At 35.9% G+C, this 21,863-nt stretch overlaps 1 protein-coding gene across 2 annotated transcripts in view; it reads right to left on the bottom strand.

Moving 5' to 3' along the window:
• The window catches only part of RFX3 (regulatory factor X3), a 300,103-nt gene that overhangs the window by 50,448 nt on the left and 227,792 nt on the right, over nucleotides 1-21,863 (bottom strand). For both annotated transcript variants that reach the window (XM_065907896.1, XM_065907898.1), the window contains 3 exons: nucleotides 18,985-19,104; nucleotides 4,760-4,881; nucleotides 2,928-3,040 (listed from right to left, as the gene is read on the bottom strand). In XM_065907896.1, the coding sequence (XP_065763968.1) occupies nucleotides 2,928-3,040; nucleotides 4,760-4,881; nucleotides 18,985-19,104 (355 nt within the window). The remainder of the gene's footprint in view (nucleotides 1-2,927; nucleotides 3,041-4,759; nucleotides 4,882-18,984; nucleotides 19,105-21,863) is intronic.

The raw sequence follows: 21,863 nt of genomic DNA, 5'->3' as shown, positions 1-21,863 counted from the left end.
AGAAATCATGACTTTCTAATGCTGGAGTATGTGCTACCTGTATAGACCTGGCCTTGTGCATGGTACAGAGAATAACTGATGCTCTATACAGAGGCACTTTGAGACAAATTCAAATATTAAGTAAAATCTGTTTGGGAGCATGTTCTGGGAACTAGTAGGAAATGTTGCAAGTAGTTGGACAATGAAAATGAAGTGAAGGGGACAAATTAATATCACACTCCTCACCCTTTAATATCAGTAACAATAAAAATGCAAAAACAAGCCCTAAAAGTAAAGGGCATCCAGATGTGGCTGCTCCCAGCAAAACCCAAAACCTTCTCAGGAGGCAAATTATTATAGCTGCTTTCTTGAAAGATTCTAACTTAGACTTCTTCTGACAAGACGTCTATTAATGGAGCAACTAGTAATGTCTCATCTAATACCTTATATGTCTCTAGTTATGAGACTGCTGTAAGAACACTATGCATATATTGAAAGGAAAAATTACTGTTATAGCAACTTGTGTTGAAAATTATATTTGTTCCCTACATAACTAGTGATCCTTTCAAAGTATCTTTGATAAACCAACTATGAGAATTCCAAATAACAGTCAAAATAGGTATGTTACTTTCTTAAAAACATAAATAGGAAATATGAAATAAAATAAGGCAAGTAACAAATACAGTGCACCTTAAATTAAGAATCTCTTCAAATTAAATAACCTCAAATAATTATGTCGAAAAGGACATTTCTATCAGCCTCATTCACAAATGAATAAAATGTTTTGTCATTTGTCCACCCACTTTTAAATTTGTTCAGACTAAAATCTATGGCAAATATAGTTTAAAATAATCCTGATGCCACTAGCCTAAGGCAAATGACCATTTACAGGATTGGATCCGAGACCCAGGCACCTGTCCATCAAAAGTTTAGAAGTGTGACAGGAAACAATAATTAGGGACTTCCTTTTCATAAATGACTTTATGCTCCATGAGAGTGGCCATGAATACTGGTAACTCTGAAACAAATGAGGATCGTTCTATGAACTGCCATTTCCCATGCAGATTAATTACTCTAAATGTTCGTTTCTCTTCATATAGAGTGCATGCGCGCTAAGTTGCATCCAATTCTTTGTGGCCCTGTGGACTGTAGCTTGCCAGGTTCCTCTGGCCATGGGATTATCCAGGCAAGAATATTGGAATGCATTGCCAAGGCCTATTCCAGGGGATCTTCCCCACCCAGGCAGGCTCTTCACCACTAGTGCCACCTGGGAAGCCCTCATGTAGAGTACTCATGACAATTAATGAAAATTTTATAATTCAAATAATATTCTCATCTTATTGGGGGAGTTTTTCATTTAGATTAATTTTAGTGTATATTTTTTAGAGTTGTAAATAATCATCCCCAAGTTATATTTTGAATAATATGATAAACTTTAAAAAATCTAAATTATATTTGTATAGGCTGGGTTGCTTGAAGCAAGCTTCACCCGAACACAGAGCAATGAGAAAAATGATTAGAGCATCTGTACGTAAACCTTTGAATAGACATGATATTCATGTAGAAAGCAAGAAAGAAGTTTTTTTTTTCCTTGATAATTAAGGATCATCCAGAAATTCTCTAATACTAGGAAAAGTATAGCAGTGGAAGAGAAATGGACAGTGTTTTTCATCATAACAAGAAATGCTGGGAACAAACTGGCAGGACATGTTAAAAAATACTTATGGGATATGGTTTGTTAATAAGGAGACAACTTGCCCTTGGTTGTTAATAACCTAGCACCCTTGACAAGCACTCAGATTCACTCAAGTGGTTCTTATTTCTGGAGTGGGAAAAAAAAAACCTGTGAATGCTATGAGCTGAGACTTCTCACTACATACTGCATCGTCAGCAGTCAGGAAGACTGCCCAAGGATTATCTTTTACTTCTAAGTAGATCATAAATAGCCCTGGAATAAAGCTACCTAAATTCTAAGCAGTTCCTCTTTGAAAAGAAGGGATACTTTAGAAAACTCCTATTGCAATCTGCTATCTCCTTTCTTCCAGTTATGTGGCCAGTATATGTGGACATGGAGAGAATTCACTTCCTGGAGACAATGTATCCAATTCTGATCTGGGATAATCAGAAAAGAAGTAGGAGGAGGGATGGAAAACACCAAGAGAAGACTCAAGGGGCAAAAATGAAACAAGCAAAACTAGAGCCTCAATGATCCCTGGAAGGAACACCTAAACATTTCTAGAAAATAGTTTTTGATAAAAATACATACTTACAGTATAAACTTCAGAAGATTAAAAAGGGTGTATAGAAAATTAAGTCTCTTTCCCCTGACTCCTTAAACTCAGTTTTGATCCCAAAGGCAACCAGCATTAATACTTTGTTTTTTCTTCTGGAGAGACGTATACAGCATGTTCTTTTTCATGAAAACAACAGTATGCTATACTCAATGTTTTACATCTTGCTTTTTCTCTTAAAAATAAATCCTGGAGCTTGTTCCACAAATGTACATTTAGACTTGCCTATTCCTTTTAATGGTTGCATAGCATTCCACTCTATAGATTATACCATATTTTATTTATTCAGTTTCCTGTTAGATACTGAAGTTATAATCAATCTTTTTAATTAAAAAACATAATGCAACAAGTTCCCTATACACTTATCTCTTCAACCACATGTAAGCATTTTTCTAGGATGAGTGCCTAGAAGTGGAATTGCTCCATCAAAGGATTCATATCAGACTAGGCTAAGAGGATGGAAAGTAAAATTTATTCTCTCCTTCCTGCATTCTTCACTTCTCCAGTTAGAGACAAGAAGAAAAAAACAGCTTATCAGTGTTCAAAGAAATATGAACTAACTTCATCTGTCCTTGAGGAATACATTGGAGTACTTGTTTCAGCCAGTTGTCTGGAAAAAGTTAGCTTGTGTCCATACTATGTTTTGAAAAGACCTACCTCACAGTGCTCTCGATAAAGACTCTGCAGTGACTTGATATCCTCAAAGGTAGTACCATCTGGCAGAGAAGAGATTTCAACTTCTCCAAACTCTGGAAGTGCGCGAGATGCATCTGTTACCATGACAACGCAATGGAAAAAAGTTACTGTGGATGGTGCCAATTAAAGACTAATGAAGGAAAATTTAAGCAGATTAAAAAGGAAAAAAAAATTATAGGTCAGAGGTCCAAAAAGCAAGGACTTTTCATACTAGTATTTTATAAACAAAACTTACAGCAGCAGCAGCACAAAAGAATAGAGGGAATACTTTTAAAATTTTGGAGAAACTAAATTTTCACTATGATTATACTGGAAATAACATATCACAGTGACTCTCAAAACAGGACCCCTATGATAAGAAAAATACCTTGAGCTGGCCACTATCAATTTTAGTTATTTTCATCATTTTGTTACTTAGGTATATAAAATACATTAGCTTTAAACTCATTATGCTTATACAACTCATATAATCATAAACCAAAAGACCTGCAAAGTAAGTATAAAGAAACCTAAAAAAATAACATTAAACTTAACAATGTTAATTTATATGATAGATGCTGCTGCTGTCCTGTAACCGCATCTTTCACGACTTGAATTTGGTACTGACTGCTGCAGTGCAGGAACTTTTGAGTTTGACAACCAACACATACTTCATGGTGGCTGGTTCTCCCATTATGCTTCTATATTCAAATGAGCTGTGAAACTTTCCTACACAGAGCACTGGGACATCATTTAGCCTTCCCTTGGGATGAAGCCGTAATTTACATAGTAAGTCTCTATTCTTTTCTCATTAGCTCTGGACAATTAATGCAATACACTTTGGTGCCAGCCTTATCATAAATTCAAATACAAATGTGGAAACTATAAATTTTCAGAACAGTATTCGTTCTAATCTTCTAGGTAATCCAAAATATGCTTTTTTTAAAAAAGATTATAATTGAAATAAGAACATAAAATAAGAAACATAAAAATTCTTGTTGAGAGCTCATGGATCTATAAGAATATACTTGAAGACTCTAGTTTGGCAATGCTGCCATAATGTTTTCATACTTCAGTAGCTATTCTGTCCTGAGAGTACATTTTAGTTGTCTTTGTCAGAAAGTGCACATATACACATATACACACACACAGACACATACACACACTCTGATACATTCTACTAATTTTGATCTGCTGTACCAAAACTATGCATGCTCATCTCTAGAAAAGCTGTCATTTAAAGTGCAAAATGCCATTTTGCACTTTTAGCTTTTATAGGAATATGCAAAATGTTCAAGTTCTACTTCCTTAACTCTTAAGTAACAAGAAACATGTATACCATTTACAAAACTACAAAAATAGGAAATACTATGATCAATTTAAAGGAATAAATTACTTAAAAGTTTATAATAATTTTTTCTAATCTGAGATTGTATGCACATGCAACTTTCTACATAGGAAATGAGAATTGCTTTTGGCACTTGAAGTTACTAATACTATTGAAACAACAACACAATTTTGACCACAAATGCCCAATTAATACAAATTCTGGGAAACAATTCCAAAGAAATGAGCCTTTAATTCATACAAATTTAAAAGTTTTACATAGCTTGAGATTTTTAAAAATAAGTCTAGAGGACACACAAAAAAGTAGAAATGAACTAGAATTATCACATAATGTGCATAGTTTCAGCACACAAAGAAATCTATGTAATTAATATCTTAATAGACATTGTACTTGGATAAAACACTATTGTAGTTCTCTTGTTTTCAAAATTCTAATAACAACTAATATGCATTACACCTTAACATACCTAAAAACTGTTGATGATGTTGACTTTGGGCAATTACAGTTTGTTCAACAGATGTGCCTGTCTGTTGACCACTTCCTGTGAAACCATCTGCAACCCCATCCACTTTCTGCATAGGCTTGTACCTAAAAATATTAGATGGGAAAAAACAAATAAATCAAATTATTCCTTGCTTTTTTGTACTAAACAAAACTCCCAAGCCATTCAATTTTGTTTTATCTTCTTTAACTGTCTCATGATAGTTGTAAAAGATTTTCTTCCTTGATAGTCTCATAAAGTAGGATGAGGAAATTTTTTAAATTGTAAAAAGAAAAATGAAGGAGAAGCACTTAGGAAAGGCACCCATTTTTGAAAATTCAGTAATTTAGCTAAGAATGAAAGTTATGAGGTATTTCTTTGGACAGCAGTGGCAAGGAAGTCCATGATTATACTTTTAATACACTATTTGAACATAATTCTTAATGGCCAATGGATCAAGGGAGAAACATTTTAAATACATTGGGATGTGAATCTGAATTAAAATCTAGGAGTTTGGGCCTGAGCAATGTTTTAAATGGCTTTTATTTAATTAATATCTCCAAAATGTGGTTCAGCCTAAAACTCAACCATACTGTTTTCCATATCACCTAAATCCTCCCATGCATCTCAACACATTCATCTCCCTTGACTTCTGTCCACATCTGCAAATATAAAGACCATAAGCATCAGCTTGTAGCAAAATGCATGCAAAAATCTATCTATAAACCCAAGTCATCAAATTTAAAAAAGTAAAAAGAATAAAAGTCACCTATAGCTATGCATTTATCTTTAGGTCCTAGTCATATAAACTCAAGAACTTTCCATACTGTTAAAATAGAAAAAATATGCTTCAATAGTATAGGCAAGAAAGAAAGATTCTTGGGAGAAAAATACCATAGGAAAAATGCATAGGTAAGTCTCCTAAGATAAGCAAATATAAAACAAGAAATAAGCAGCAACTATAATTTCTTCTGTTTCTAAGATCTCAAATATTGTTATTCATTTTAGAAATTAAAAAAAACAGATAAATGTAAGAAAATGTTCAAATCTATAATAAGTTTATTATCTGCACTTATGCACTTTATGCTGTTTGTCCTTCCATTTCTCCCCATTTCTAAATATATTTATAATAGTCTTACCATCCAGATACTTGACTCTTCCATTGATACCATAAGTTAACTGTTAATAGTGTGTTAACATGAAGTTGTTGTGAGTAGCAATGTCCCCAGTACACGAACAAGACATATACAAGGATGCCTACAGTCTGACAACAGATGGGAAATGAATGGATCTGGTGAAACATCACACAAACTAATGTTGAGGTTGCCTAAGGAAGTAATTCAACCTTGAATGCTATTATGACTTAGATAAATGAAACTGCCATGAAAAACTGCAGAGTCACTCATAATGACATTTACTTGTATTTCTTATGTGACAGGAATCTCACAAAGAACTATATGAAAAGCAAAAATAAAGTCAGAAGATGAATAGGGTGAACAAAGGATACAACACACTGCATTCTTGTTATTATTTTAGTGATGACCCTGTACACCAAAATGTTGGTTGTTATTTTCTAATGATATAAAAGAACTCAAGCCTATTCTTGGAAAAAAACATCTGAAAGTACTTTTCAATTGGGGCCACATCAAGAGATAACACATGGTTTAATACGGTAGTGTGCTAGAAGTGCCATTTATTTTTTTAAAAAATGAATGTTTTTCTGATTTTTTTCCTCCTTAAAGAATCATCTTAGGCAAAAAAAAAAAAAACAATCCTTTGTGAGGCAAGAACTTTGAGTATTTTTGTGGGGGAGCAGTTGCTAACCACTCTGTTCTAGAAGACTTTAATGATTTTATCTTTAGGGAATACAGTTAGAGAAGTTTTTATCCTCATTGATCCATTCCAGGTTTCATTTGATTTTAGCCTCCCTTTGTCAACTATGAAATTTTATATCACTAATAAAAGAAGCTAAAATTGTTTAACCATGTTTCTTCATTTGTGTAATAGAGTTTGGGGATCATGGAGTTAATAAAAGAGGTTAAAGGGACGTGCTTACTTACTCTGGAGAAGAGCAAAATGGAAATATTTCCTATAGTCTTCAATTATATTAATTTTCAATATAGGATGAGAGAGTAATTACTAGACTTTGTCCAGCTATGCTTTATCAGTTTGCTGTGTCCTGCACAGCATCTAGTATGCTACAGATGTTTAATAGGCACAAATATCAAGGACCATAAAAGGATATGACATATATTCCCTTTAGACTGACATACAGACATTGTACAGATGCTGTGTCACCTTCTACTTGTACACAGTGCTTAGCAAGCCTATAGTCTGCAAGGAAAATGATCTACTTCCTCAGAAAGATGTAGACAGCAGAAGTTCCAAACGAGAAAGATATATTTTTAATAAGCAAAGTCACAATACATTATAATTAATGAATGATTATGCTTAATGATATTGAGTGGCAAGCACTGATTAGAGGTATATTCTATTATACAGGAGATTCAAAAATTTATTAAGATTAGTTTGTAGACAAAAAGGAAACAAGTTAATTCTGGAGAAATTCTGCAGGTCAGTACTTAAGAACAAATCTTATAAAGAAGAGGTGAAGAAAAAAAAAAGAAAATACATTCAAAACTGGGCAATAGGAGGTTTAATTTTAACCATAGAGTAAGGGTTGCAAAGTGAATGGTGGATTGAATGGATAGGGTGAAAATGCACCAAGTGTTTCAATGTTTGGTTGCCTGGGTAATAATAAAGCTAGTCACGCAGTCGTGTCCGATTCTTTACGACCCATGAACTCCAGGCTCCTCCATCCATGGGATTTACTAGGCAAGAATACTGCAGAGGGTTGCCATTTCCCTCTCCAGGAGATATTCCTGACTCAGGGATCAAACCCAAGTCTCCTACATTGCAGGCAGACTCTCCACTGTCTGAGCCACCAGAGAAACCCTTTGCCTCAGTAATAGGACCTCTGCATGCCAGAAGTTTATGTTGTATCTCTTTAGAAAAAGATGTGAAGACAAGTTTGGGAGGGTTTTGTGACATAAAGAATGACAAAAGAGATTTCTGTGGTGGTCTAGTGGTTAAGAACCCACCTTGCAATGCAGAGGACATGGGTTCGATCACTGGTCGGGAAACTTAAGATTCCATATGCCACGGAGCAACAAAGTCCACACATCACAGCTAGAGAGGCTGCATGCGTCAGAGCACTTCAGAGCCCACAGCCCACAGCCACCGAAGCCTGTGCCTCTGGAGCCTGCTCACTGCAACCACTGAGCCCCTGGGCCACAGCCCGAGTCCATGCACCACAACAAAAGTTCTCACGTGCTACCACCAAGACCTGATGCAGCCAAACAGATAAACGTGAAAAAAGAATGACATCGGAAGGGCAGGTATATGGCTCATATTCAAGAACAGTATGAGTGTGGGCCTATAAATAAGAGAGAGCTTCCAGGCAGTGCTGACTTTTCCTAGTAGTGGCATTTCCAAATGCCAGGTATTGCCTGGTACTAAATTGATACTTAGAAAGAAACCACAAGAAATTAGAAATATTGAACTGAGGAAAGCCAGATGTTCATTTTCCTGACGTCCTATCTAAAGATAACATCCTATCCCTGCCATTACTTCAGAGCACTGGGGCTTCCCAGAGAAGGAGGGAGTTTAATAGGAAGTTGAATAGCCACATTAAACATAAGATAAACAAATACATGTGATAACTGACCTTTCTTGGAAGAAACAGTTATAGATGATATTATATTAGGTTTTGAAAGCTATTTATATATCAGTATCTGAGTAGGTTTCAAAAAAATTCAAATGCTAGGCTTACCCTAGATCTATCTAACAAAATCTTTGAGAATGGGGATTATGAATTTATTATTTTAACTAGCTTCTCATATATTTCTTAAGTAGTCTTCACAGAACTAGTCTATAGGAGCATCTTGGCAATAATAAATTCATTCAGTCAAATGTTGTAGAAATAGAACCATAACATTACAGAAAAATCATTTTCATAAGTCATTTCTCAATTTTTTTCAATAAACTATATTTGGAATGTAAATAACTATCTCTGAACAGATGGTGGATGATTAAATGAATGTATGAAGGAATGCTCAAGGTAACACCTTTCACCTATTAGACCATCAATTGATCTTAACAAATAGCAAACCTAGTTAACAAATATCTACTTTATTATAGGTAAAGTATTGTAGAGGTATAGCTTTGAAAAAGCTGTGTATGCATAGAATTTTCCAGGATGTTTTAATATTCCATTGACTTACATGATAATCCAACATTATCTTAGCTCTGGTTGAATTTCAAGTGACCTTTTAGCATTGGAACACAACTTTCAGATTTCCTATCTTTTTTTTTTAATTTATTTTTTAATTAAGGATAATTGCTTTAGAGAATTTTGTTGTTTTCTTTCAAACATCAACAAGAACCAGCCATGTCCCTATCTTTTCTAAATAAAATAATCACTATTTAACTACTAAAATTACCAAAAAAATGTTTTCTACTGAATAAACATTTGTTGAATCTTTCAAAAAACAGAACTCTTTAGTGTTTAAGAATTCTCTCCTTTTATTCACATTTGTTTTTACAAATTTATTGTTTTATAATAGGCTTTCTTATAGTAGATTCTTAGTGCTCTTGAGTTGTGTGTGCTCTAATAAAGACCTGTGCTACATCAAATGAACAAACAGCTCTTGATTTCAAAATTAGTAAGAGGCAAATGATAATTTTAACAGCTTGCAACTCCATGGGCAATCAAAGCTAAAGTTGTTAATGATTAAGAAATCAAAGAAACTCTAATGCTTTAATAGCTGAGCGATATGCATGAAACCTGTCACCAACAAAGAAACTTGGAAAATTATTAGGAATCTTTCCCCATGGGGTTAGTCATAGTTGTTATTTAGAACTTGGACAGCTGTAACTCTACTGTAAAATAATATCTAATTCTGTCAATAATCTCACACATACAGACACTGAAGGAGTTCAATGGAAGGCAAAGAAGGGTATATATATTTACCATCACATTCAACTAATAGTAACAGGTAGAAGGATTTTCAACAGACTGAACCATTTGGACAAGTATCTTTGAACCAGGCAAAAAAATGCACAAGCAAGATGTAAAATCTCAGCTATATAGGCATTTAGAGTCATCATTATGCTTATAACTATAGAGAGTACAAAATCATTTGATTTGCATGAACAAACCTAAATGTTGAGCTCATAACCAGGACAAAAGGCTATCATTTTCTGCAGGATTCATGACATTCCCTTTGGAAAAACTGTCCCAGAAAATTCTTAGGTGACTTGAGGTATGAAGTAAATCAAATGATATAAACATGGACAGATCAGAAGAAAATAAAGTTGAGTGCCATCTTTTCAGATTAGTAATGGACTTCTTGATGTCACACTGGATATGTTTCTATCTTGACTTGTAGCATCAACCCTGCTGATTAATGATAGTTATTACTACTCTTCAATCCTTGCTGGTAGCTCTATATTTGTCTCGTCATTAGCTCTACATCTATAATTGGGAAAGGAGAGTAGGAAAAATTAAATTCAAATGGGAGTATCTGTGTTCATTGCAGCAGTTTTAGTAGGAAATGTGGGAGAAGCAGGGAAGAGAAGAGGTTTAAGCTGTTGGCTGAAACAGAAGCCTATGGATCCTTTATTTCACAAATGATGCTCACTGCTCTCCTAGGTGCTGAAAATGCAATGTTGAAAGAAGCAAATACAATTCCCTTAGCTCATGAATTTCTTCACTGAGTTCTCCTATTGTAGGTAATTTAGACTTAACTATATAGAACTGATAGATTCTTGTTACAAATATGCATGGCACCTTTATGATACTTCTTTTATCTATAGCTGGTCCTTTCTGTTAAACTGATCCTAGAGGAATGCATCCACTCTCCCTTTATTTGGAGAATGACAACATGACTCCACCTGACCGCAAGACAGCAACAAAAATGGGCATCTGAAGCTCTGTCTTGGAAAAAACAAATTAGTGAGCTTCTTGCATAAAGCAAATTAAATAAGCCTGTTTCCTTATCAGTAAATAACAAACAATATAATTGCCAAATGAGATCTTGCATATAAATGAACATTTCACAAGTTAAATAAATGTTCATCAGAAGAATTAATATTAACAAACTTTACATGAATTACTATACTTAATAATTACTGAATGTGATTATTTATGATTCTATCTTCAGTGGAAAATATATTTACATTAGGGACTTGCTGCAGCAGTATAGTGAACATTAAATACCTCAGTGCCAAGATTCCTTATTTTTTTCCAAAAGCCAAGCGCACAGACATCTGATCATCTTCTCACTAAAGACCCCTGCCACCTTCAGCTGCCTCAGAGCAATTTACCTTAGCCCTAGATGCTTATCTCTGTAATGACCTCAGGGAATTTATGGTCAGGAAAGGAACTGTAAACCATTAACATCAATCACAGTTGAAAACCACTGGCCCAGAGGTGTAAAGAAATGAAAGTCAAACTTGCCCGATTTCCCAGCTTCATTCTTCTCCAAAACAGCCTTCTTCTTTAATTTTTTAAAATTGAAGTACAGTTGATTTACAATATCATGCTAGTTTCAAGTGTACAGCTCAATGATTATATAAAATACCATTCGTTTTCAGAATCTTTTCCCTTGTAGGTTATTAAAAAACACTGAGAATATTTCCCTTTGCTATATAGAAGAAGGAAACATATCTTGAGACAGAGAATTGTATCCAGGAAGTTTGTTGGGGAGCACCCAGGGGATCAATGCCCATGGCATTGAGGAAGAATGGGCAGGCGGAGGAATCAAGTGCTTTTGTGTTTTTTTTTAATTAAAAAAAAATATTTTCAATTGGAGGATAATTGATTTACAGTGTTGTGTTCATTTCTGCCATACATCCACATGAAATAGTCATAGGTGTACATATGTTCCCTCCCTCTTGAATCTCCCTCCCATCTCCACGCCCCGCATCCCACCCCTCTAGCTGTCACAGAGGACCAGGCTGAGTTCCCTGTGCTACATGGCAACATCTCGTTGGCTGTCTGTTTTACACATAGTAATATGTATATATTTCAAAGCTACTCTCTCAATGTGGTCCACCTTCTCCTTCCCCCGCTGTGTCCATAAGTCTGTTCTCTATGTCTGAGGTTTTATTCCTGCCCTGCAAATAGGTTCATCAGCACCTTTGTCACGACAAACTGGAAAGCTCTTAGAGAGATGGGAACACCAGACCATCTTACCTGTCTTCTGAGAAACCTGTATGCGGATCAAGAAGCAACAGTTAGAACCCTGTATAGAACAACTGAGTGGTTCAAGATCGAGAAAGGAGTCTGACAGGGCTGTTTGTTGTCACCTTGTTTGCTTAATTTATATGCTGAGCACATCATGAGAAATGCCAGGCTGGATGAGTTACAAGCTGGAATCAAGACAGGCAGGAGAAATATCAACAACCTCAAAAGTCCAGATGTTACCACTCTAATGGCAGAAAGAGAAGAGGAACTAAACAGCCTCTTGATGAGGGTGAAGGAAGAGAATGAAAGAGCTGGCTTAAGACTAAATAAAAATACTAAGATTGTGGCATCTGGCCCATTACTGCATGGCAAATAGAAAGAGAAAAGGTGGAATTAGTGACAGATTTCCCCTTCTTCCTTCATAGCTCAGTTGTGGTAAAGAATCCACCTGCAATTCAGGAGACCGTGGTTCGATTCCTGGGTCGGGAAGATCCCCTGAGGAAGGGATAGGCTACCCACAAAAGTATTCTTGGGCTTCCCTTGTGGCTCAGCTGGTAAAGAATCTGCCTGCAATGTGGGAGACATGGGTTCAATCCTTGGGTTTGGAAGATCCTCAGGAAAAGGGAAAGACTACCCTTCCAGTATTCTGTTCTGGAGAATTCCAAGGACTGTATAGTCCATGGGGTCGCAGAGTCGGACACAACTGAGCAACTTTCACATTCCTCTTCTTGGGCTCCAAAATCACTGTAGACAGTGATGGATGGTGACTGCAGTCATGAAATCAGAAGACAATTGCTTCTTGGCAGGAAAGTTATGACAAACCTAGACAGTGTGTTGAAAAACAGAGACATTATTCTGCCGACAAAGGTCAGTATAGTCAAGGCTATGGTCTTTCCAGTGGTCACGTATGGTTGTGACAGCTGGACTATAAAGAAGGCTGAATGCCAAAGAATTGATGCCTTCAAACTGTGGTGCTGGAGAAGACTCTTGAAAGTCCCTTGGACACAGGAGATCAAACCAGTCAATCTTAAGGGGGATCAACCCTGAATATTCACTGGAAGGACTGATGCTAAAGCTGAAGCTCCAGTATTTTGGCCATCTGATGTGAAGAGATGACCGATTGGAAAAATCCCTGATGCTGGGAAAGATCAAGGGCAGGAGGAGAAGAAGGCATCAGAGGATGAGACTGCTGGATGGCATCACTGATGCAATGGCCATGAACTTGGGTAAACTCCAGGAGATGGTGAGGGACAGAGAGCCCTGGCATGCCGCAGTCCATGGGACTGCAAAGAGTCAGACATGACTGGGGACTGAACAACAACAACAATTATTATTAATTTTCATTTTGCAGATGAAGAAACTGAGGTTCAGTGACGTTCAGTCATACACACCAAAGTGCCAGGCAGCCTGTACTCAAATCCCTATTTCCAACCTTTACTTATAGAATTCTTTTCACTAGCCTACAAAACTACATTAAGAAAGGTCTTCTAATGACAGAGGTTCTTGCCATCACTCCTTAGGACCATGCATGCTTTCATATCTGTCTATAGCCAAAGCACAACTAGCTTTGCTTTTCAATTGACCTCTATTTTCCTCCACTCACTGCCACAAAAATTCCTTTTTTTCACAGAATCCAATTCCTATGAAGAGATTGTTCACAGAGTCAGGAAGTGACACATTTCTTCACTTATTTAGGATATACTCAACTGTAATCTTCCCCTTTATTTCATATGCAAAACTTTTATTACATGTGTACATTTCTCTTTGGGCTATACTACCTCTTTAGGGAAAGAATCTTGTAAGATCAAAGATAAGAGGCCTGGGTTCTTGTCCTGGTTTCTATATGATCATGGATACGTTACCTATTCTTATGGACTTCAGTTTTCTCATCAAGAAAACTGCACTTTTAGGTGCAGTAGGTGACCCCTTGCTCCAAGTCTTTCTGTGATTCTGTGATGGACATATTCTATATGCACCATCGATTGTTATGTATTTGGTGAAGGAATCAAATGCAGCAAAGCACATTGTCAAAAGCACTTGACTCTATTCCACCACTTTTGCTACTAGAATTTGGAAGAATAACCAAAATATATGTGCCAGCACTCTCTATGTACGTCTTTTAAATATTAAAAAGAAACTGCAGCAAAGATTTTTATTTAGATCATAAAGCTGAAAATTATTCACCTCCTTTTTGCTCTACACTAACCTAATTTATTTATTGTCTATATTAGAGTAAGCAAATTAGTCCATGAGTAAAACTCCTTGAAAACTGAAGATTACCTCATTTAAGTGCAGAAGTTATTTTCATGTGAAATATTTTCAAAAGGAAGGTCTTAAGAATTACCCAATTATTACACATTCTCCTGCTTCCTTAATCAGAGTACTTAACCTCTTTCTGATTACCTATAATGCCATCAATATGCCAAATAGTTATCACATTGTATAGACTAGATTTTAGTCACTATAGTGCTACTTAAAGGGCCTACTGGAGTGCCTAGGTCTACGTGTTCCTCCATGGAATGTGCGCAGATTGCTGGGCTGAATAACCCAAAGGGAATCAAAGACACTCGTCTACTTATATTTCCTCTTGCCAGCTGTTATTTCTCATGACTGCCTATGAATCAAGTGGGCTCTAATCTGCTCTTTTATTTTAGGTAAATGACTTGAGGATGGCTTCATCTTTTCAATTAAGCTAATCTATGGGCTCTGTGACATCTGTTTTTCAATCAGAAGCTGTTTCCATTTATTTCCAGACTCATGGCTATGTTCCCATATGGTGGTGTTGCTGGGAATTTGATTTGCAGATAAGTGGAAATTTTCTTTACTGCCCTATCAAATCTTCAAATGAGATACCATATTAAAGGAGTTCTACAGTGATTCCAAACTAATGAGAAAAAAATGCACAAACTGAACTCCAAAAAATGATTTTTTTTGGATAGAATAATTACTGTTTATATTTGAATTTTCTTATAGGAACAGGTGAAGCACATACATTTACACTATGGAAGATGTGCACAAATAGATTCATAAAAAACTCCTACTGTATTTAAACAATTTGAATATTCTAAAATATTAAATACTAGTAGATGATATAAACTATTTTAAACTTTTCAAATGTCCCTCATACTTTACCAGGATGAATGGCAGTCTCTTCTTATGTGAAATTTAATACATTCAGTAGAATCATTTGAATTTTGAAACCATCTTTTTTTTTTCCATTTATTTTTATTAGTTGGAGGCTAGTTACTTTACAATATTGTAGTGGTTTTTGTCATACATTGACATGAATCAGCCATGGATTTACAAGTATTCCCCATTCCGATCCCCCCTCCCACCTCCCTCTCCACCCGATTCCTCTGTGTCTTCCCAGTGCACCAGGCCCGAGCACTTGTCTCATGCATCCCACCTGGGCTGGTGATCTATTTCACCCTAGATAATATACGTGTTTCAATGCTGTTCTCTTGAAACATTCCACCCTCGCCTTCTCCCACAGAGTCCAAAATTCTGTTCTGTACAAACCATCTTATTTTATAAGCTATAAAGTAAATGATACAATAAGTCCTTTTTCCACTGTGTTCAACAAATACTTTAACCCTTGCATTTAGACTCAGGAAGAGACACTTTTCCTCTTCTGTGCAAGTGTTTCCTCTCAGTGGGGTAACTGGCTTCACTTAAAGCCCATCAATATTGCCATTGATATAACCCTTCAGAGATACTAAAAAAAAAAATTAGGATTCCTCCTAATCCCAATGAGGGGTTGGTGAAGTTGATAACAGAAGCAATTATCCATGACACCATGCCAAGAGAAACTGTCCATAATCCAAAACTTGTACCATTAACAAATAACAACAAATTATTAAAGGAAGTTTCAGTATGTCTTTCGTTCTCTAATATTCTTATTTCATAAGAAAGCAAACACTGTAAAAAACTAAAGTCTTATGAACTATGAATATCACTGAGAATTTTATATTACTTCTTAAATACAACCATATCATATCTAATTCTAAAAGCAGTACTTGGATTGCACGGTTTTCATAGCTCATTAAACTTTATAGCTCTGAAATCTGTTTCACAAGGAGACCTTTGTAACTCTTTGGTTTTGCTTACCTAAACCAGGCTTTGTAAAAAGAATGTTCCTGGAAGGCTTCCATTTCCATGAAAACTTGCAGAGAAATCCCTGAATAAAGTAAGCTTCAGCTATCTTAGGTGCAATTTACCAAGGCATTGTTCATATTTAAATTTGAATATACGTTATTTTTGAACTAATCTTTTCTTTCCTTATTGCACCAACATCTCCAATGTGAATTGCTGCTATGCATGAGTGCAGAGACTATACCAGAAAGTAAAAGCTATAAGCGTTATTACTAACAGGTGGAAACAGTAATTGTAAATCAAGACAAATAACAGTTTATTCCAACTCACACAAACTCTGTTTCCAACCATAAAAGGGACTGTTTTGTGTTTCTTCCCCAGAACTCTTCTTAATATATTTCATTGACTATACCTCAAAAAACAGAAATCAGTAATTTGAAAACTAAGTTTGAGAATTTGTGAAACATAATTTATGTAATAGCCAATCCTGAACTGACTCTTCAGTCCTGAATACTAGAAATTATATCTGTATTTACAAGCGTCTTTACCTCCAGTCTCTTTCCACTAAATAGGTCTTGCCCCAAATAAAAAAGTAATCTCTTCAGACAAAATCTGAATGTGTCACTGCTTTGTTTGGAAGCAAGTCTTTGAAGTCTTGACAGTTTCTAAGCACAAAATCATTAACTCCATATACAACCAAATCCCTTCATCTGTGATCCAAACTACTCTTAAAATCCCATCTCTCACTCAAGTCTAATCTTAACCCTAAAGGACCCAATCTTCTCAGTTCTCCTCCTGCAATATCAACCTCACCATATCAGAGTGTATTCACCAGAGATGTCATGGACTTTATGCCCAAGTGGTACATTTGTTGACATTATTCCCTCTGCCTAAATGTTCCTCTCTTATTCTGATCCCTCTAATTCCCTACTCAAATAGCACCTTCTCTGTGAAACTTCCCAATCCTCCCTTTCCAAGACTTTGCTCAAACAGTTTGGCAAAGTAGTCCAACAGTTCCTTGATCAAAGCTTTGTTTTAGCATTTCTTAGGGTGCATTATCGGAGAAGGCAATGGCATCCCACTGCAGTACTCTTGCCTGGAAAATCCCATGGACGGAGGAGCCTGGTAGGCTGCAGCCCATGGGGTCGCGAAGAGTCGGACATGACTGAGCGACTTCACTTTCACTTTTCACTTTCATGCATTGGAGAAGGAAATGGCAACCCACTCCAGTGTTCTAGCCTGGAGAATCCAATGGATGGGGTCTCAGAGAGTCAGACATGACTGAAGTGACTTAGCAGCAGTAGCAGCAGCAGGCTGCATTATGGGCTTCCCAGGTGGCACCGGTGGTAAAGTATCTGCCGGCCAATGCAGGAGACACAAGAGACATGGGTTCAATCCCTGGGTCGGGAAGATACCCTGAAGGAAGCCAGGGCAACCCACTCCAGTATTCTTGCCTGGAGAATCTCATGGACAGAGGAGCCTGGAGGGCTACAGTCCATAGGGTCGAAAAGAATCAGACAGGACTGAAGTGATAGCATGCACACAGGCTGCATTACCTTAAAAAAAAATTTCCATGTGCCTGGTTATCTAATTTCTTAACTCCTCAAAGGTAAGAACTGTGTCTTATCTCTGCACTCAGGACCTAGCACATGTTAGAGACGCAACCAGTGCTCAGTTACTAAATAGATAAAGGGCTACTGCATGGTATGGGCTTTCTACGTCCAACAGTGGTAAAGAATCCACCTGCCAATGCAAAAGACGCAGGTTCAAGCCCTGGGTCAGGAAGATCCGCTGGAGGAGGAAATGGCAATCTACTCCATTATTCTTGCCTGGAAAATTCCATGGACAGAGGAGCCCACCACTGGGGTCACAAAAAAGTTGGACATGACTGAGCATGCGCACACTGCATGGTATCCTTCTTCTCCAGCAGTAACTTAGAACTAATGCATCTGATTACACTAGTATGATGTGGAGGAGATCTTGCCAAGGTGACTCACTATCCCAGATCAATGATCAAGCAGATTGACATAGATCACCTGACTACCTATGAGCAGTCCTTCTTTTCCCTATCAAATACTGCATGTTCAACTGAAAACAAAAACTGGAACTACTGCCATGGCTGAGCTACATTAGTAAAGAGGGAAAGATTTTTCATTTTACTCCAAACTGTGATATAAGTCACATGAGACAGGACTTTGGCTATGTAGCAATTTTACACACTTGTGCAAATCATTTAACCTCTCTGGGATTTATCTGAAAAAACAAAAACAAAAACAAAAACAGGGGTTTTAATGCTTTGACTGCGACAAGGCTAAGGAGGCAGACTACACTGATCTATTTTTCAATTCTAAGGTCTATAACTCTATTTATCCATCCATCCATTCATCATCCACCCATCCATTCGTGAATGCTTGAGATATCTTAAAGCCCTAATATTTACAATTCTACATTTATTGAAAGTTGGAGTCAAAGAAAATGCAAGAAGTCCCAAACATTCTGCAAGAATTTATACTGTCAAAAAGAATGACTTAAAAACATGTGCAGATTAACAAGAAGCTCATGAATACTGACAAATTTCTCCAGATGCCTCTTATAGCATGTGTTTAGTCTCCTTATTGGAATAGTTTGGGATGTCACGTTTATTTAAAGGGGCCAAACACGCTGTATGATGAGTAATTTTTAAAAGATTTAGAAAACAGAATGAATGAAATTCTAAATCATATTTGAGAACTGTCTGTAGTGAAAGCATATGAACAATAGTGATATTCTTGCACACTTAGGTATTTGTTCTACTCGTTCAGAAAAAAAAAATTGAAACAGCTAAAGAAATCCATAACTTTGACATGTCAATGACAATCCCCAAATCTACCTTTGTTTCTGTTGCATGGGTTGTTGTCTCATAGCCATATACTGCATGTCTTCTTGGAGGCGATTAAGAGGGGAATCAGGCTTGACACGAATCCCATAGTAATGGTACTTGGAGTTTCCTCTTCATAAGAGAACAGCAAACAGAGACACAAAAAAGTCAGTCAAGTCAATATCAATCATATAGGATTCCATTTAATTTCATATTTGGAAAAAATAGGTAAAGGCAAACTTAATGTTATATATCTATGATTTACCTGTTCTGGACACCTGTGTATTTTTATGGTGGCTACATCTGAAGAATCAAAATAAGATTCTGAATCAATCAGTTCAAGGCCCTAAGAAAAATCTTTCCTTATAAACTTTTGCTTAAATACTAGTCACAGTCCATTTGTTTGATTTATATTACATTTTGTTTTCAAATTTATATTTTAGCTATAATTTAGAAAATTATATTAACAGGATATTCACTAACAGGATAAAGGGCTGCACACTAATAAGTTACTATAAAGTAGTTATGCAGAACAAAGAGGAAAAAAATATTTACTGTCTTGGAGAAGTCCTTTATTTTTCTAGTTCTATTATTGCAGGGGTGATTAAGATAACTTCATTGACACAAGATGTTGTGAAGTCTATTATTTAATATTTTGAAACCTAAAAAAGCAGGCATTTAATCCTACTGATTTCAAAACATATTTTATTAGTCTCTGTTTTTATGGGTTCATATCAGTTTTGCAGGCTGAATAAGATGTGTCACAACAGATATGGAGAAATTTCTCTGTGAAAATGGCAAATTTCCACCTGGATAAAAAAATTGTCACAATTTCCTCATGTTCATGAAAAAGACCATATTTGTTATTAGAAATGACAAAGTTTTATCCTCAATGAAATTTGCAAATTCTTTCAAAAATAACATTTTAAATATGTAAATTTTTGCAAATAGAAAATAGTAGTTTTTCACAAGTCTATATATAGCAAGCCATCAGTGCTCTTTCCAATTTTTTCTTTCATTTACAAAAAAAGAAAAAATGCAAGTGGAGTGTGGATTCAATATTTTATATGAAAATAAAACAAAATTTTACTTCCAAGCTCCAAGAACACACATTAGATGAACCCTATATATTTGAAAATACATTAAATTTTTATTATAAAAATAATATTGATAGCCTAAAAAGGTAGCCTACCAATTTGAATACCTACACAGTTATCGGTATAGGTATTTGAATACCTACATAGTTGTAGTAAAATAAACGAGTAGGAAAACTTAATGCCTTCCATTTGCAGACATTAGATTTTTTCTCCAAGATCCACTGCCAAATAGAGCAAAATACAAAAACAAACAAACAAACAAATACCACAAACTCAGTTAGCCCTGTTCTCCCACACAAACAGCAGAACAAGAGGGAAAAGTCAATGACAAAGTTACAAAGTAAAATGACATCGCTCTTGTGAGATCCCAAAATACATGAAGTATCTATCAGTAGTTTCTCTTCAGTTTCCTATAAGTCAGCACTTTGGGTGTGTTGGTGGGGAGGTGGTTCTTTCTGTGCCACTGGAGATGCTTGGGGGATATCAGTATGTCCTGTGGTAACAAGAGATACTCTTTGATTTGTCTTTGTTTAGAAACACGGTGACTTCACTCATCTTTTATTTAGCTCCAGAGACTTGAGAAACAGTCTGGTTCTGGTTTGAATGAATTCACCAGATAATTTTATTGACAGATAAGTAACAATTTACATACGGTTTGCTTCGGAAAAAAAAGTATCTGAGTTGGTCTGCCTCATGATTTATACTGATTTTCTTTCTGTTCCCTGGGTTAGGCATAGAAAATGAATGCTAAAACAGTTTCCACGGTAGAAAGAGTCCCTGGCACTTCACCCCTACCATTGTCAGATTTTCTACATTAGAGTTCTGCTATCTTCATAACACAGTATTTGTTTAAACTTTCTCCATAAGATTTCTTTTCTCCTTATTCTTCTAGGCTTTGTTTTCCACCTCTAATTTCAAACATTACATACAATTTTAAAAGGAGCAGGAGACACAACTCATATAGTGCGAAGGGGAAGAAAAGAAGATAGAAAGTAAAAGCTGCAATATTGCAACATGTACTTATAGAGCCTAGAGTATGGATTCCACTCATTCGCAAACCCAAACAACCCCAATTTTGTCCTTTTCTATTTTAAAGATGCCTTTCAGGGCTTGAATGGAGCCTCAAAATAGGATTCATTGAAATCCCTTTCAGTAACAAAAGATGCACAACAATACAGCTATTAGAATGCTGAATAAAGCCCAGAGATTCAAAATATTGGCACAGTATGCATAACTACTGATCCATCAGCTAGGATATAGTAGATTAGGTCCCCAAATAATGATTTTTGTGGTTCCAGGAAAAAAAAAAAACTAACAAAACAAAAAGACTTTTTCAAGTGATAGGAAACTGGTTCCTTTACTCTGAATAAATAATCATATTCTTCAGTTTAAAATACACTATTCTTTTGAAGTATGGATAGAAGAAAATACACTTCTGAGAGAACAGAACCTTCAGCAATCTGAAAGCTGTACAGTCACTTACAATGCAACAGAAAGAAATAATTCACACTCTGAATACATACAGACCTTGTAATCCTCATAAAACTGTCACATTCCTTTTTTCTGTATAAATTTACATTGAAGTCAATTACAAAGGCTCTGTTTATTTTATTAAGAATATTAAAAACTCTTTGCTAGAATACTATGGGGCTGTGACTTATCTCTCATTAAAGATATATCATCTGTTATATATTGTATAGCAGCTATACATTTATACTTTTAAATATAGATTTCATAAGGTATAAGAAATCAGAAGCATGCATAAGACTCTGCTCAGCTATTCAAAATATGTTA

This window comes from Muntiacus reevesi, chromosome 17 (assembly GCF_963930625.1).
Source record: "Muntiacus reevesi chromosome 17, mMunRee1.1, whole genome shotgun sequence".
NCBI classification, from domain to species: domain Eukaryota; kingdom Metazoa; phylum Chordata; class Mammalia; order Artiodactyla; family Cervidae; genus Muntiacus; species Muntiacus reevesi.
The sequence above is the reverse complement of the archived record's forward strand: the minus strand, read 5'-3'. Positions and strand labels throughout refer to the sequence as shown.